The 13750-nt window shown below is 36.8% G+C and overlaps 1 protein-coding gene across 2 annotated transcripts in view; it reads left to right on the top strand.

Moving 5' to 3' along the window:
• The window catches only part of EDIL3 (EGF like repeats and discoidin domains 3), a 267842-nt gene that overhangs the window by 64342 nt on the left and 189750 nt on the right, over window positions 1-13750 (top strand). For both annotated transcript variants that reach the window (XM_068666882.1, XM_068666881.1), the window contains exon 2: window positions 10349-10477. In XM_068666882.1, coding sequence (XP_068522983.1) covers window positions 10349-10477 — 129 coding nt within the window. The remainder of the gene's footprint in view (window positions 1-10348; window positions 10478-13750) is intronic.

Here is a 13750-nt window from a genome sequence, read left to right as displayed (position 1 = left end):
ATGATCAAAACCAGAACTTAGGTAAAGTCAAACAGGAAATCTAGCTCCCTGTATTGACTGTGTCATGGTCGTCAGTATATAATTGGAGCCTATCAACAGTTAATGGACAAACCAATAGGAGCTCAGATGACTGCTGACAGAAACCACCTGAAGTTGTATCAGGAGATCTGCAAAACACAGTAATGTCTAGCAAGAAATATTAATATTATACTAAACGAGATATTACATGTGAGCATACTATTCAGATTCCCTTGATCAGCTTTGAAAACAAAGGACAAGTAACTGGTAATGATGATGTGTTCACATCATGATTTGCTATCTCTCCCAAAGTCTTAATTGAGCAAAACACAACTTAATGGGTAAGCAAACACTTTAACCTAAATGCCTTGTACAGAACATCTCAATTTAAGTTCTTATTCTTCCCTTTTCATAAACCTCTCTCACCCTGTAAGTCTGAGCAGGTGCTGAAATATCAGTTGATTCACATGTTGGTGAGTAACAGATAAGTCTAGCAACATGTCCAAAATGAATGACAACTGAAATCAGATCTCTATGCTGTGATCACTCAACAATTACCATCACCAGCAAAATAGACATAGACTAGGGAGATTAATGTAATTTATTAGCCATTACTAACAGACTAGAGCAGTGAGAACTAAAAGTCAAGTAAAATCACCTTCATCCCACCCAGCCTCTTCTACCTCCTCCTGAGTGGCGCAGGGGAACAGGGACTAGGGGCTGAGGTCAGTTCCTGACGCTTCATCTCCTTTCCTCCTTCAGGGTTCCTCTCTGCCCCTGCTCCCTGTGGGGTCTCTCCCACGGGATGCCGTCCGTCCTGAACTGAGCCTGCGGTGTCTGCCCACAGGCAGCAGCTCTTCAGGACCTGCTCCCACACGGCTCCATCCCACAGGGTCCATCCATCTCCCAGGAGCAAACTGCTCCAGCACGGGGCCCCCATGGGTGGGCGGCAGCTCCCCCCAGACCCCCTGCTCCTGCGGGGGCTCCTCTCCACGGGCTGCAGCTCCGGCCCAGGGCCTGCTCCTGCGGGGGCTCTCCATGGGCCGCAGCCTCCTCCAGGCCACATCCACCTGCTCCACCGGGGGCTCCTCCACCCATGGGGGGGCTGCAGCGTGGAGATCTGCTCCATGTGGGACCCATGGGCTGCAGGGGGACAGCCTGCTCCACCAGGGGCCTCTCCCTGCACAGCCCACAGGGGAACTGCTGCTGCCTGCCTGCAGCACCTCCTGCCCTCCTGCTGCACTCACCTGGGGGGCCACAGGTAGGCTTCTCATTCATTTCTTAACTCTCTCTCCTAGCTGCTGTGGCAGAGCAGGATTTTCTTTTCCTTCTTTCTTCAATCTGCTCTCCCAGATGCCCAACCAGTATCACTCATGGCCTTGCTCTGGATAGCAATGGGTCCCTTTGGAGCAGGTGGACCTCGCTCATCTCTGTCAGCTGCTGGGCTCTGCTCACAGAGGCTGCCCCTGCAGGCTACGAAAAGCATGCCACATAAAGTCAGTGCATATGTTTGAGGAGAGCCTGGGTAGTGTTTGCCACCTTCATTGTGGAAGGTTGTATTAGTAGGGGTCCAGGCACTTGAATTAAAGACATTCATCAACTGCTTCCTTGCTTGTGTTAAGAAAGAATTGTGACTGTTAGTGGAGGCTGGATGCTCACTGGTTTATCAGTATCAGTTTACCAGCATGGGGAAATATATCTCTTTTTGTGTGATGAAACAATATCCAAATGCATGGCTGCTCTCCCCAAATTCTCATACCAGTGCATGGATTAAATCTTTTCCACAAGTTGCAAAAAATACTCAGAAATGCATTATGTAACTGCTCCTCTTTTAATCACTTTTGATCCCTTTCTTACTAATAAAGATTTGAATTGACAGGAATAGTTCATCTTTTTCCCTGAAGACATACTTGGCATAGAAATGAACTCTGTAACTACAAAAGAGAGAAGAGTTTACTTTTTAAGCTGTTTTCTACTTCTACTTGTATTTCATATTGTCAACCATCAGCTGCTTGAAAAGCCTGTAGCACAGCAGGCTGAAGTACAGTGACCTACTGCTCTTTCACATTCAAATGAGTAAAGTATCTCATGCTGTAGACCTTTAGAAAGGGAAGAGATTATACTTTTTTTTAAGGCAGAAGGGGATTTATTATGATAGAAATTAATCTCTGCAGGCATTACTTCAGGGCTCTATTCTAACCCTGAAAGCAGGGACACACTTTTACAGTATTGTCCTACTAGACTAAATGCAAAGCTTAAGTCAGCACTTCATCTTCACCCTGGATTAATACTTCGGCATAGTCCTAGGGAGGTATTCTAATGAGAATTCTCTGATTAGAAAAATCTGGTTTTCTTTTCATAGTGCCATCTCAGGTTTTCAGAAATCAGCTGGTGCATCCCCCCACTGGAAAGACTGGAAAAAAAGACTGGAAAAAAGTTACATTTATAGAAATGTTTATGTCTAGTTCACAGTAGTATTTTGCAGTTCTAGTCCACAGCTACAAGCTGCTGATACTGTTTTATTTAAGTGCATACAGTCTCTTCATCCTAGAGGCTTTCAGAAAAAAAAGCCAACCACCTCAGCTTCCTTGAGACCTGTGATAAAATCATGAGTTTTTTGTTCTGAGATTTATGATCTCCTAGAAGTTTTCACATTGAGTTCAGACATGGATGTTTAGAGTTAATGATATCAATTTATTCATTTTCTGAAATGATTTAAACATTGTGCAATAAATATTTTAGCCAGAAATCTAGATGAACCTTCTACCTGCATAGTAAGCAAATCAGAATAGAAAACAGGCAGAATAGAGGCAGATGAGCCACTGATATCTAGAAACTTTAACTTTGCTTTCAAATAAAAAGAGATACAAGTTAATTATTGAGCCATCTTTTTACCTTAGGAAAAACAAATTAGCTGCCTCACCATTAAATCTGAATAACACCTTAGAAATTTGTTAAAAGAACTGCAGAGCTCATCTGTTCTCTTGTTCACATTTTGCATCTCTGCACAGATGTGTCTTTAATATGATTTATAGTTCTGCTTCTCGGTAGTGGTTCAGCTGTGGAGAAATAGATTTGAACTTGGACACTGTACAGATGATTCTGTAAATCAGAATACTATTAAAGCTCTTTTTCTGAAAATTGATTTTAATGTGAAAATGCTAGTGGTAGCAAGTACTTTCTCAGTCTTCTTCTGAAGTTTAGTTGCTCTTCTGGGATTCATGACTGGGGCTCATTTTTACTATACTTAGACCAAATTTCTATTGACTGGTTATTTTCTGGGCTGTTTATTGTTTGGAGTCACCTGGAGATTTCTTCCTTGTAACAAGTTTTATTCTCATGAAAGGGAATAGCTATTCATTTTATTTCTTTAGAGACAGCTTTTAAAATAAGCTATATTTCATGTAGCAATATAGGGAATTGAATAAAAATGTAGCCGTTGTTTTAGGCAGGAACAATTGTCCATTTCTCTCCATCAATAGTGACACCAATATTCAGCTGTCTAACACCCATTACATAGCATACCACTAAAGGGTGGTGTACCTACCCAACAACATCTGTGACTAGCACCCTGAACTGGTGTTATAACCTTTTCAACTGTTTACCTACCAATTTTGTCATGCCTTTAGTTTGGGTCTGCAGCTCCTTGGACGGCGACAGTATCAGTGTGTTTACCTTAGTATCAGCTTCTGTAAATTTCACTACTTCAATATACAATGCTTACTAAATACATTTGAGCATATATTTAATGTACAGGATGTCAAACAATACATAAGGATGCTTTATGTATTCACACTTTCAAATAATATACTCTCTTGTTAAATTATAGAAGAAAATGTACCCAAACACAAATTATCTTTCTTCTATCATTTCTTTCCTTCCAGTTTTGAAATTTTATGAATCCATGGGATTAAGATGTATTTATTCCATTGTCTAAAGCAGATGTTTCTTACAGTAACAGTTCTGCCAGAAATCATAACAGTTATCATTCTAGGTGTTAAAAGGTAGTTGAGGGAAATTATATTCATTTCAGGATAATGATTTTGTGAATAGGGGCTCAAATGCTTCTCCCAAGCCTGATTCTGGACACTGTTCTTGAGCTTTTGACAGGAGCTTTTTTTTAAATCCTATCCCAGGAACAAAGCCGTTACAGAGTAAGTAGTTTTTAATCAGAGTAAATGATTTTTTTTTCTTTTATTCCTTCACAATCATTAGTGAGCTGCAATAGCAAATTGATTTGCAAGTAGTTATGGTAGCTGACTGGTTTATGTAATTTTGCAACAAAACATCTAAGAGTCCTTTGCAAAGGAACACACATATGGTTGTGGATGGTACTGCTCAGTTTGCACGGTGCATCTTCTTTAGCCTTCATATCACAAAAATTGTTTTCATAAACTCTGAATTTCTGTTCTTGACAAGGATTGATGGCCTAACTGTTACCATCCTGGTGTGCTGCATTATTTATATACTGCAGTTGAGTTCCTTCTTTCAGGTTGTCCTTTGCTGTCAAGCAAGGTATTGCACTATTCAGTAAAGAGTCATGTAAGAGTTTGGGGGATCTTATAGGATTAGAAAGTACTCTATATGAAAACATAAAGTTTGTCAAATGGTTTACAACTGTTACTGTTCTCTCCATGACTACCTGCTTGTGGTAAGAAGCAATAGTCGTATGTTCAGCATTTTGTTGAAAGATAAAGAATGGTGATGTGAAGATATGTCAGGGAACAAGGTGGACTTACAGAATGGTTCCCCTTTGAGTGCTTTTACTGAAAGTTAAACCAGGACTGCTAACTGTGTTCTCCATGGAAAACAAAACAAAACAAAAACACCACCACCACAACAACAACAAAAACACAGTTATTCTGAAAAATAAATAAATAAATAAATAAATAAATAAATAAAAGAGTCTAATTGCCTAATTATTACTGGAGAGCAAACATCTTATTATTTAAACTTTGTTTTATGTTTTTTTTTTTTCTGAGTTTGGATGAGGAGGGAGAGCCCTTTATTAGAAATGTATTTTTGAGTATGTATGTATCTTCACTTTGATTTTATTATTTTTGTTTCGCTTTTTTATTCTTAACCTCAAAGATTTATTTGACTTGGGAATGTTCTGAAAACAAAAACAAAAACAAAAACCTGAAGACATGAGGAAAAATGTAACAGCACATCTTGAAAATTTGGTAACTTCTAGTCATTTAAATATACTATCTGCTCCTCAAAGCAGTCTGGTCTGAGATGATTTGGAATGGATTTCTACTTTAACTCTTCCATGCATGCTGTCATGAAAAAACAGGAACTACACATATACATGGATGTATATGTGTAGTTATATAGCTACATATAGCTATAGTTATATAGTTACATATAAAACATCACTTCGAAGGAAGAGTCCCTTTAAAGAGTTAAATTCAGAGGGTTATGAGTTCTAGCAATTTTGTGCAGGGACCATCTGAACGTTCCCTTAGTTCTGTTTCACAGGTCCTTGCACCAAATCTCAAAAGCTTGATGTGATGAGATTTTACAGTCTGAGAGATTTCCAAGGATGAAATAAAGACAGTGATAATTATAGCACAAATATTATGTACACAAAATTGTGCCATACCTCAATGCTTGAGTAGTCATACAATGAAAGGTGTGGGGTTGATCAGACAGTAAAGAAAAAAATTGTTTTTATTTGACACTTGAATTATTTATTGGACCTTTTTCAATACATTTTATTTGATGTACACTATTATTTTACTGTCTTTTGTTTGTTTGTTTTGAAGTATTATTATTATTAATATCAGAGTTCTGCTTACAGTGTTTAATGTACAGAAACCTGCCACAGTTGCATGCAAACAGCATGTGATCTACCACTATGGCAAGTCACCAGTACGGAGCACAATTCTGTAGGAGCTGATCTATGGATATAATTCTTTGTGTTTATTTTACTCTCCCATTTACAATGACTCTAAGGTTAAATTCCCTAACCACTGTTGTGTTAAAGGTTGTGTCATGTGTAACGTAGTGCTTTAATGGTAACAAATCCCTTAATCAGTTATGTTAAAACAAAGAGCACCTGTATAATCTTTTCTTCTTCAGAGCAAAGCCTTATAAATCAGATTCTGTACATCAAACTGAGTAGAATGTATAACAAATTAGAGTTCAATATTTCAACATGAATGGCCTCTCAAGAGGCACAAAATGTAAATTGAGAGGAATATTGTTGATTCAAAGGTGACATTTATTTTGTTCTGCACAATTTCACAGGCACTAAGTCATAAATAAGAGTGCTAACATTTTAAGTGAGTTTTAGTAATTTGAGTATGCAAGTTTTCACAAACTTTATGTGTAGTCTTACACAGAATTACTGCTCACTTGTGTCTGTGCACTTGCTCAGATTTAAGACAACAATAAAACATCAAAAATTTAATGAACTAAGCTTGCCACAGTCTAAACAAATAGTCATTTAAAACAGTAACATGAAACAAAGACATGTGCCTGTTTGTAATCCTACTGTGAAATGGACTAGTAACAGTCAATTTTTATTTATTTATTTGTTTATTTATTTATTTATTTATTTATTTATTTATTTATTTAATTTCTGTCTTGGAGGTACATTGGTAGATAATGTCACTGGTAACTGGACTGAAGGTGAACAATTTTCCTGGTTCCCCGTGAGTGTGGATGTTAGATGTTTAGTGTCTTTGCAAGGGTTTCCAGTCTCCTGGGTGACCATGAATTCTGAGAGCAGGTGGAGCATGTTGTTTGTGCTGTGTTGCCCATTATGGTTATGCACCCTACTTGATATCAGATGCCCTCACTTAAAAAACAAAACAAAACAAAAAAGTAGGCTATGTAAGCAGCAAACAAATGTAAACAATAATAACATTATTATTTAAGTGTGAAATGCATTAAAACGTAACAGCATTTTGATATAAGTTATTCAATAAGTATAGAGAGGTCTAAGTTGTTTGTTTCATATTTTCTTATGAATACAATTGGAAATTGTTTAAGCCCAAGTCAGAATTTGTTCCCAAAGTATTTATATTCACTCCTTACAATTATATTCATTGTTTACACTCTGTCTTTTTGATAGTCCCATTTCCTTTAGAAGTGTGCTGTGCTCTTTTTGTTTCTGTGATGTAATATAATGACAACAAATTTATACCAGTAACTGACAGTAGAATTTGAGTCAGGGTGGCTGGGGTCAAAAGAGCAGTTACTTCTTGAACATGGAAATAAATGACTGCTGTTAAAGGACACCATCTGCTTTATCAGTTCCAAACTGTAGGTCAAGGTACTTTGCTTCAAGCTTAAGAAGCCCACACAAATTTTCAGACAAATGAAAACAATGTAGCTAGCAATAAACACTTTAGTTTTAGTAGGAGATTCAAATTCTGGAAATCCAATGGAGAATTAGCAATGTGTTCAGTTTGTCAATCAGTATAAAACATACACATGGGAGCAGTAGTTTGTCTTTCTACCTTTCTTTTTCTTTCTTATTTTGCATAAGTGAAATCAGAAGGACACTAAGTGGGGAAACATTTAGTAAAAGTGTCCCCTCTCATTTTAATAAGAATATCCATGTGTATTAACATAACAAGTGTCTCTGTTCCAGATGATATTTAATTAATTTGTTTAATTAAAGGTATGGGAATGCAGTTCTCAGAGCAGTCAGTTCATACTGATTGTTCTTTCACAATCAAATGCCTAAGCCACATGATATCTAAAGCTTCTCTTGTGGACCAAATAATGCAATCAGCAGTCAAGCTGAGAAAGCTTGAGTTGTTTAGATTCTGACAGGAAGAAAAAAAAAAACTGTCTAGGGATATCTAGTGTATGTTATGGAAAGTTGTCATTTATTCTCTTCAAATTGCCATACTTCTTCAGCTGGACAGTGTTCAGTATAAGACTGTTAGTACCAGATAGGTAGACACATGACAAATCTCTGTGCTATGAAGGCCAATAAAGCTGTCAGATTGATTAAAAGAAAATATATATATATATATAAGTTTTTGTTTGTTTGTTTGTTTGCCATTGATGTGCAGAATTCACAGAAGTTTTGTACATCGGTAAAAAGGCTTAAGTGATTGTTAGATTGGAATTCTCACACAAGGCACTGATCTTCAGTCTGTGGGCCAGCAAGGCATTAAAAACATTTTGGTCTTCCTTGCCATCACTGTAGTCCAAAACATTAAAATGTTAGTACTACCGACATAAACAGGTGGACTTTGTGTAACTCTTTCTACAGTGACATGTCAGAAGGCAACTTTTCAATTTAAAGAAACATATAAAATAATGTGCTACTTAGTTTTTTAAAATTGCCTTTCTGTAGATGTTGCTTAAAGTTGCATTTGCAAAATTTTTGCAAAACAAATTATACAAATTTTAACTGTACAAATTATTGGTATTTCTAAAAACAATACTGAGCATAATGTAGAATATCAATAGTAACATTCTATAATAAAATACTTTACCTGTAAAATGATTCAACTTTGTAAAGAATTAAAAATCATATGGTTGGGAAAAAAAAAAAAGTGTTTCCTTCAAATTTATGAATTTGCATTTGTGCTCAGCAATGATTTTTATTTACTTGCAAAATTACATTCCATATTAAAAGATATTTAAAGAATTTGAAGTTACTGTTATGTTTTAGCATAACACATTCAAATATTATGAAATTCACATTTGGAGATTTGATCCTAAGATATGTGGAAGGTGTTCCTATGGCTTATGTCATATGACAAAATACAGAAATCAATAAATAGCACAAATATGTTTTACCAGATGAAGTGTGAGATAAGTAAAAAATGCATCTAAAGACATATATAAATATCTGATATGAAATTGAGGCTGCACAAAGGATATTCTTCAGGACTGCCTCCAATTATCCCACTGCAAACTGGACGCAAAATTACCTCTTGTTCTTTTTCAATGAAAATGTAAAATAAGTCACGTCTTGGTACCAGCATTACAGGGGAATAATAGTCTCAAAAACTCAAGACTCAAGATTCAAAAACTTTGGATCAGGTCTCAAACTGACAACAGGTATTTCAGATGTTTTCAGCAGAAGCAGTCCCATATTTCAGTGTATTTGTGGAACTGTGAGAGGCTGTAGTTCTCTGAAGGTGCTAGAGGAGTAACAAGAATTGGACAGGCACTCTGTTCAGTCTTTTATATCTCCACATGAAGGTGTTTTCAAATAGTATTAGATAATGTACTGTATACACGGCTAATACTGGAGATGTGTTCAAGCACTGAGCATATGAAGCAGCCTTGGGGTGCATCTTTCAGAGTTTACATCTTGCTGCTGTTGATCACCTCGATGCTAATTAGCCAGGGAGGCTGTCTTCCCTGAAAAGCAATTCAAGGATTAACAAAATCTGTTTGCTTATCCTTATTTAGGAAGATTGAAGCTACCCATTGCGCCTGTGCTTGCCATGTCCGAAGCAGCTTTGAAGCATGGCTAGCTCATAGCATGGCATGATTTTGAAGCGAAGCATAGCTTTGTTTGTAATTGATTTGCTCTGTCTCTGCAGTCAGAGCAAAGAAGTTTTTGGAGAACTTGGCAAACATCCTTGAGGCCAAGGAGGGGACTGCGAAGGAGCACTGAAAGTCTGTGCCCAAGTCCTTGCTGTGGTGTTGGTGGGTCTGGAGGTGGAGTGACAGCTTCTCTTGGCTCAAATATCATCATTAACCTTACTGTTAGAATTAAATAGCTCAAAACCCTTCAGTGGCTTTACTTTCTGTTGTTGAACTTCTTCCTGAAAACACATGTAATGTGTCTTTCTGTGACTGACATAGAAGCACACTGCTGGCCTAAATGCTGTGCTTCATTTTCAGCAGAAATACTGTAATGCCTGATCTGTACTGCTGAGTGGTTTAAGAGTGTATGTATCTGGAGCAGGTGAGGATGTAACCACAGTCACAGTACTTTGCTTGGGACCTACGTGGTAAGATAATATCCTGAATCAAAAGCACCGTTTGGCTTCACATTCCCTTAAATCTGGAGAAGTAATTTTTTTCCAAATATATATCCTGATAGAACTAAAATGAGATAAAGTGAAAAATTATTATTATTTTTAATTGTATTTTGTTTACAAGTGAATATCTGTCATTGTGCTTATGAGAAGCCCTTTTGGTGGAGTAGAAGGCTAAGCAAAAATGATGAGACAGAGGTGTACTGGTAAATAAATATAAAATAGAATTAGCCAAAAGATATTCAGAGGACACAGAGGTTATCATACTTGTCTGTTCTTGATCATCAGTAGTCTACCATAGGTAGAGCTAGTGTATAAATTTTGCAGAGTTTCATACAAGAATCTTTTCTTCCTTTAACCCACAGGAGACCTGTGTGACTCCAACCCATGCAGAAATGGTGGCATCTGTCTGTCAGGGCTGAATGATGACTTCTACTCATGCGAGTGTCCTGAAGGCTTCACAGACCCCAATTGTTCTAGTGTTGTGGAGGTTGGTAAGTGCAAAATCTGAATGGAGGAATAATTGTTTGAACATCCCATTAGTTGTGGCCAACCAGTCAGTGATTTTGTTCATTGCATTTTGTGTAGTGCTGTGGTTGTTGCATTGTTTGTATTTGCTGTCTCATCTTTTTTTTTTTCTTTTTTTTTTTTTTTCTGTATCGCAGATATCTATATCATAGAATCATAGAATGGCTTGGCATTGTCTCTTATTTTTGTTCATATTAGGAAAATATGCTGCAGCTAGAATGAACGCCCTGTGGCAGCACCTCTTGTCTGAAGGCTTTGCACGCCCTCTGCATTTCTTTTGCTGACAGCCAAAGTATTTCAAAACAGTACAACCCTTCAAGTATTTCATATCTGACGTTTATGTTTGTAATTTATCAATCTGGGTTTCACTAACATGCTTTGGTCAGTGACAGCCGAGTACAGCTCACATGTTTTGCTTCTGCCAGCTGTCCTGTAGGACACCAGCCTCAAGCAGAAAAGCAATGCCAACAGCTGAGAGCACTTATTTCTGCAAATGCCTTGTTGAAACTGTCAAAGCTAGTCTCAGCACCCCTCTAACACTGCATCTCTCCTAAGTCTATGCTGACTTCATTTCTTAATAAATAGGTCAAGGCTATACAGGCACAACCTGAAGAAACTCTTCCGTAAGAAGAGTATGTAATTAAGTAATTAAGAGTAATTAACTATGTACCTAAGTCTCCATAATGCAATTTTAATTTTGGTAGAGATTGGGTTGAATTTGGTTCCCCTGAACATTAGTTTTCTAGAACCACATGTAATAGTTCCTGTGGTAGAAACCTACTGCACTTTCCTTTGACTGTAAATCATCATCACACATAGTAACTGGTTATTACCTAACATTTGGTTTGCATGAGAAACTGTTATTTTCCATTGGTGCAGCTACCAAGAAGCAGGAACATACTGTCTTTGAATCCTGTTTTCCATCCCTTTCCCCAACATTTTTATGCATGCCTGGAGGTCTGAATTTGTCCTAGAAGTACATGCCACACTGCCCTAAAATGGCTGTGACATGGGTTTCCTGCAGGAAACTTTGGGGTCTATCATGCATTTAGTTGGCAGGAAATTGCATTGCACATAACAGAGAGGATGCTGATAGTGACTGAATTTGAGATAAAAGCATATTGTGGTAATTGCCACTGTAATTTAGATCTACATATTAACAGGGCTTTAAAAAATGCACATATTCTTAAGTAAGTTCTTCAAACACAACAAAATCTCAGTTTTGTAAACAGAGTAAAACATAAGCAAATAGAGAGCTCTAGAATATGTGGTAATCACAATGTTTATGCAGGCACAATATTACATTTTTTAGTTTGCAATCCAGAGGGAATCCAGGCAGGAAACAACCCTGATTAGGTACAGGGTTTATTAAAATTCCTATATTAGATAAAATACAGAGTGTTCATTCTGTTCGTGTTTGTTCTTTATGGTTATGCTACCTGTATGGATTCAGAGACACTGTTACTTTCTGAAAACTTCAAAATTAGTTCTTTTTAGGAGAAAAAGTAGAAAAAGGTTTGTTTGCTTGTTTACTTTTTGGTATAGTGTTTGAGGCTGATCCAGCATTATCTTCCCCTACATAAAGTAAACCACTGAAAAAAATGATACTTCAAGTTAATATCCTGAATTTTCCTATGAAAATAATGACAAAGAGTGTAAGTTAGACTCCATTAATTCAACATTCCGAATAAAAAAATCTTTGCAAAATGGATTTGAGAGGAGTCCAGGAGTGTAAGACCCTGTGTGATCACTTTTACCACAAGTGTTTATTAGCAGGTGTTAAGATTGGAAAAAGGATGCTAATAAAGCTTACTTCTCTTTGTCTTTTTAATGAGTTAATTCTTTTAGTTCCTAGGATTTCCAAAAAGGTTTCTTGACAATTTCCTGAGTAGCTGAAAGCAACAAAGTGCTGCTCCCCTCAGAAGCACTGTACAGCAAGAATGAGATGCAGTGAGGTACTCCATGCAGCCCTGTTGTCAGAGACTCCTATTTTAGATATTATTCAGTCAAGGCAACAAAATATTGCTATCTCTAAATACTAACTGGAAAGTCACACGTTTTCAAGGAATATACCTCAGACAGGGATTTCACAGGAAGAGATAACGAGTTTTACTTAATGACAGAATCACAGAATGATTGAGGTTGGAAGTAGGTAAATAAATACAATACAGATAGGAAGGTGAAAATTGTTGTTACAGAAGAATGATAGATGCATGAAAATACTTCAGGGTAGAGAAATCAAATATTTAGATGGAAGCAACTACGTTGACCAACCCTTTTTCAAGAAAGCTGGGGAGTAGTGTGAGTGTTTCAAGGACATAAGGGTGTACCTAGAGTTACATTCTTTATTATCTTAAAAAGATAATGTAAAATAACCCACCATGATCATAGCACATTATTTCAGTATTAGTGTTTCTTTCTAAACCTTACCAATGGAAAGTCCTGACTCCTCTGCTAGACCACTCCAATATTTTCTGATCCTGTAACTTTGAGTGAGCCTACCTAAAACAAAGTTGCTGTACAGTGTTAGTAATAATTTATATATTATAAATTAACAATCATATTCTAATCCTATTCTTTCTCTAAATGTAATCCTCCCTCATTTTCCATTTCTTTATATTAAATACAATATATACATTGTCATGCTAAGAGAATTGAGATTAAAAGATAGATCTATACTATTACTCTGTCTGTACAGCTAGGTCATTTTAATATTCTGTGTCCTAACAGATTATAAATCCTAACAGATTATAAAAAGTTGATAAACTAGTGGAGAATAAGATAGAGGCAAGCAGGAAAAATTACATTGTGGTTCTTTTCAATACAGCACATCCTCCAGTGAGGCAGAAAAGGATTTAGCTAAATAGATAAGAGTAAAAGGTAATTATATCAAGCTTCCCAAATAGTAGGATGTTTTCCTCCCAATTTCAGCATCTGTTCTTCCTTCAGTGTATGTGTAGTGTCACCCAAATTGACTATATTTATTGCCATCATGACTGCATCTACCTCAGTGACTTCTGCGGCATTGATCAAAGGGGGATATTCTTCAGTAAAGTGTTATAGTTTGCTTCTGATGTTGATCAATTTAACATTTGGAAAAATTGAAAAAGCAAGGATTGTCTCTTTTTGTTTTTGTTTTCTTTTGTTCCTCTTGCAAATTGTTTCAATGGTCCCATCGACAAAAAGGTGAAACTGTGGAGTTGTGAGTGAGCCTGTGTTTATTTGTATATAGGAAAAAT

This window comes from Anas acuta, chromosome Z (genome assembly GCF_963932015.1).
Source record: "Anas acuta chromosome Z, bAnaAcu1.1, whole genome shotgun sequence".
Classification (NCBI taxonomy): domain Eukaryota; kingdom Metazoa; phylum Chordata; class Aves; order Anseriformes; family Anatidae; genus Anas; species Anas acuta.
This window is presented reverse-complemented; position numbering and strand designations above follow the sequence as displayed.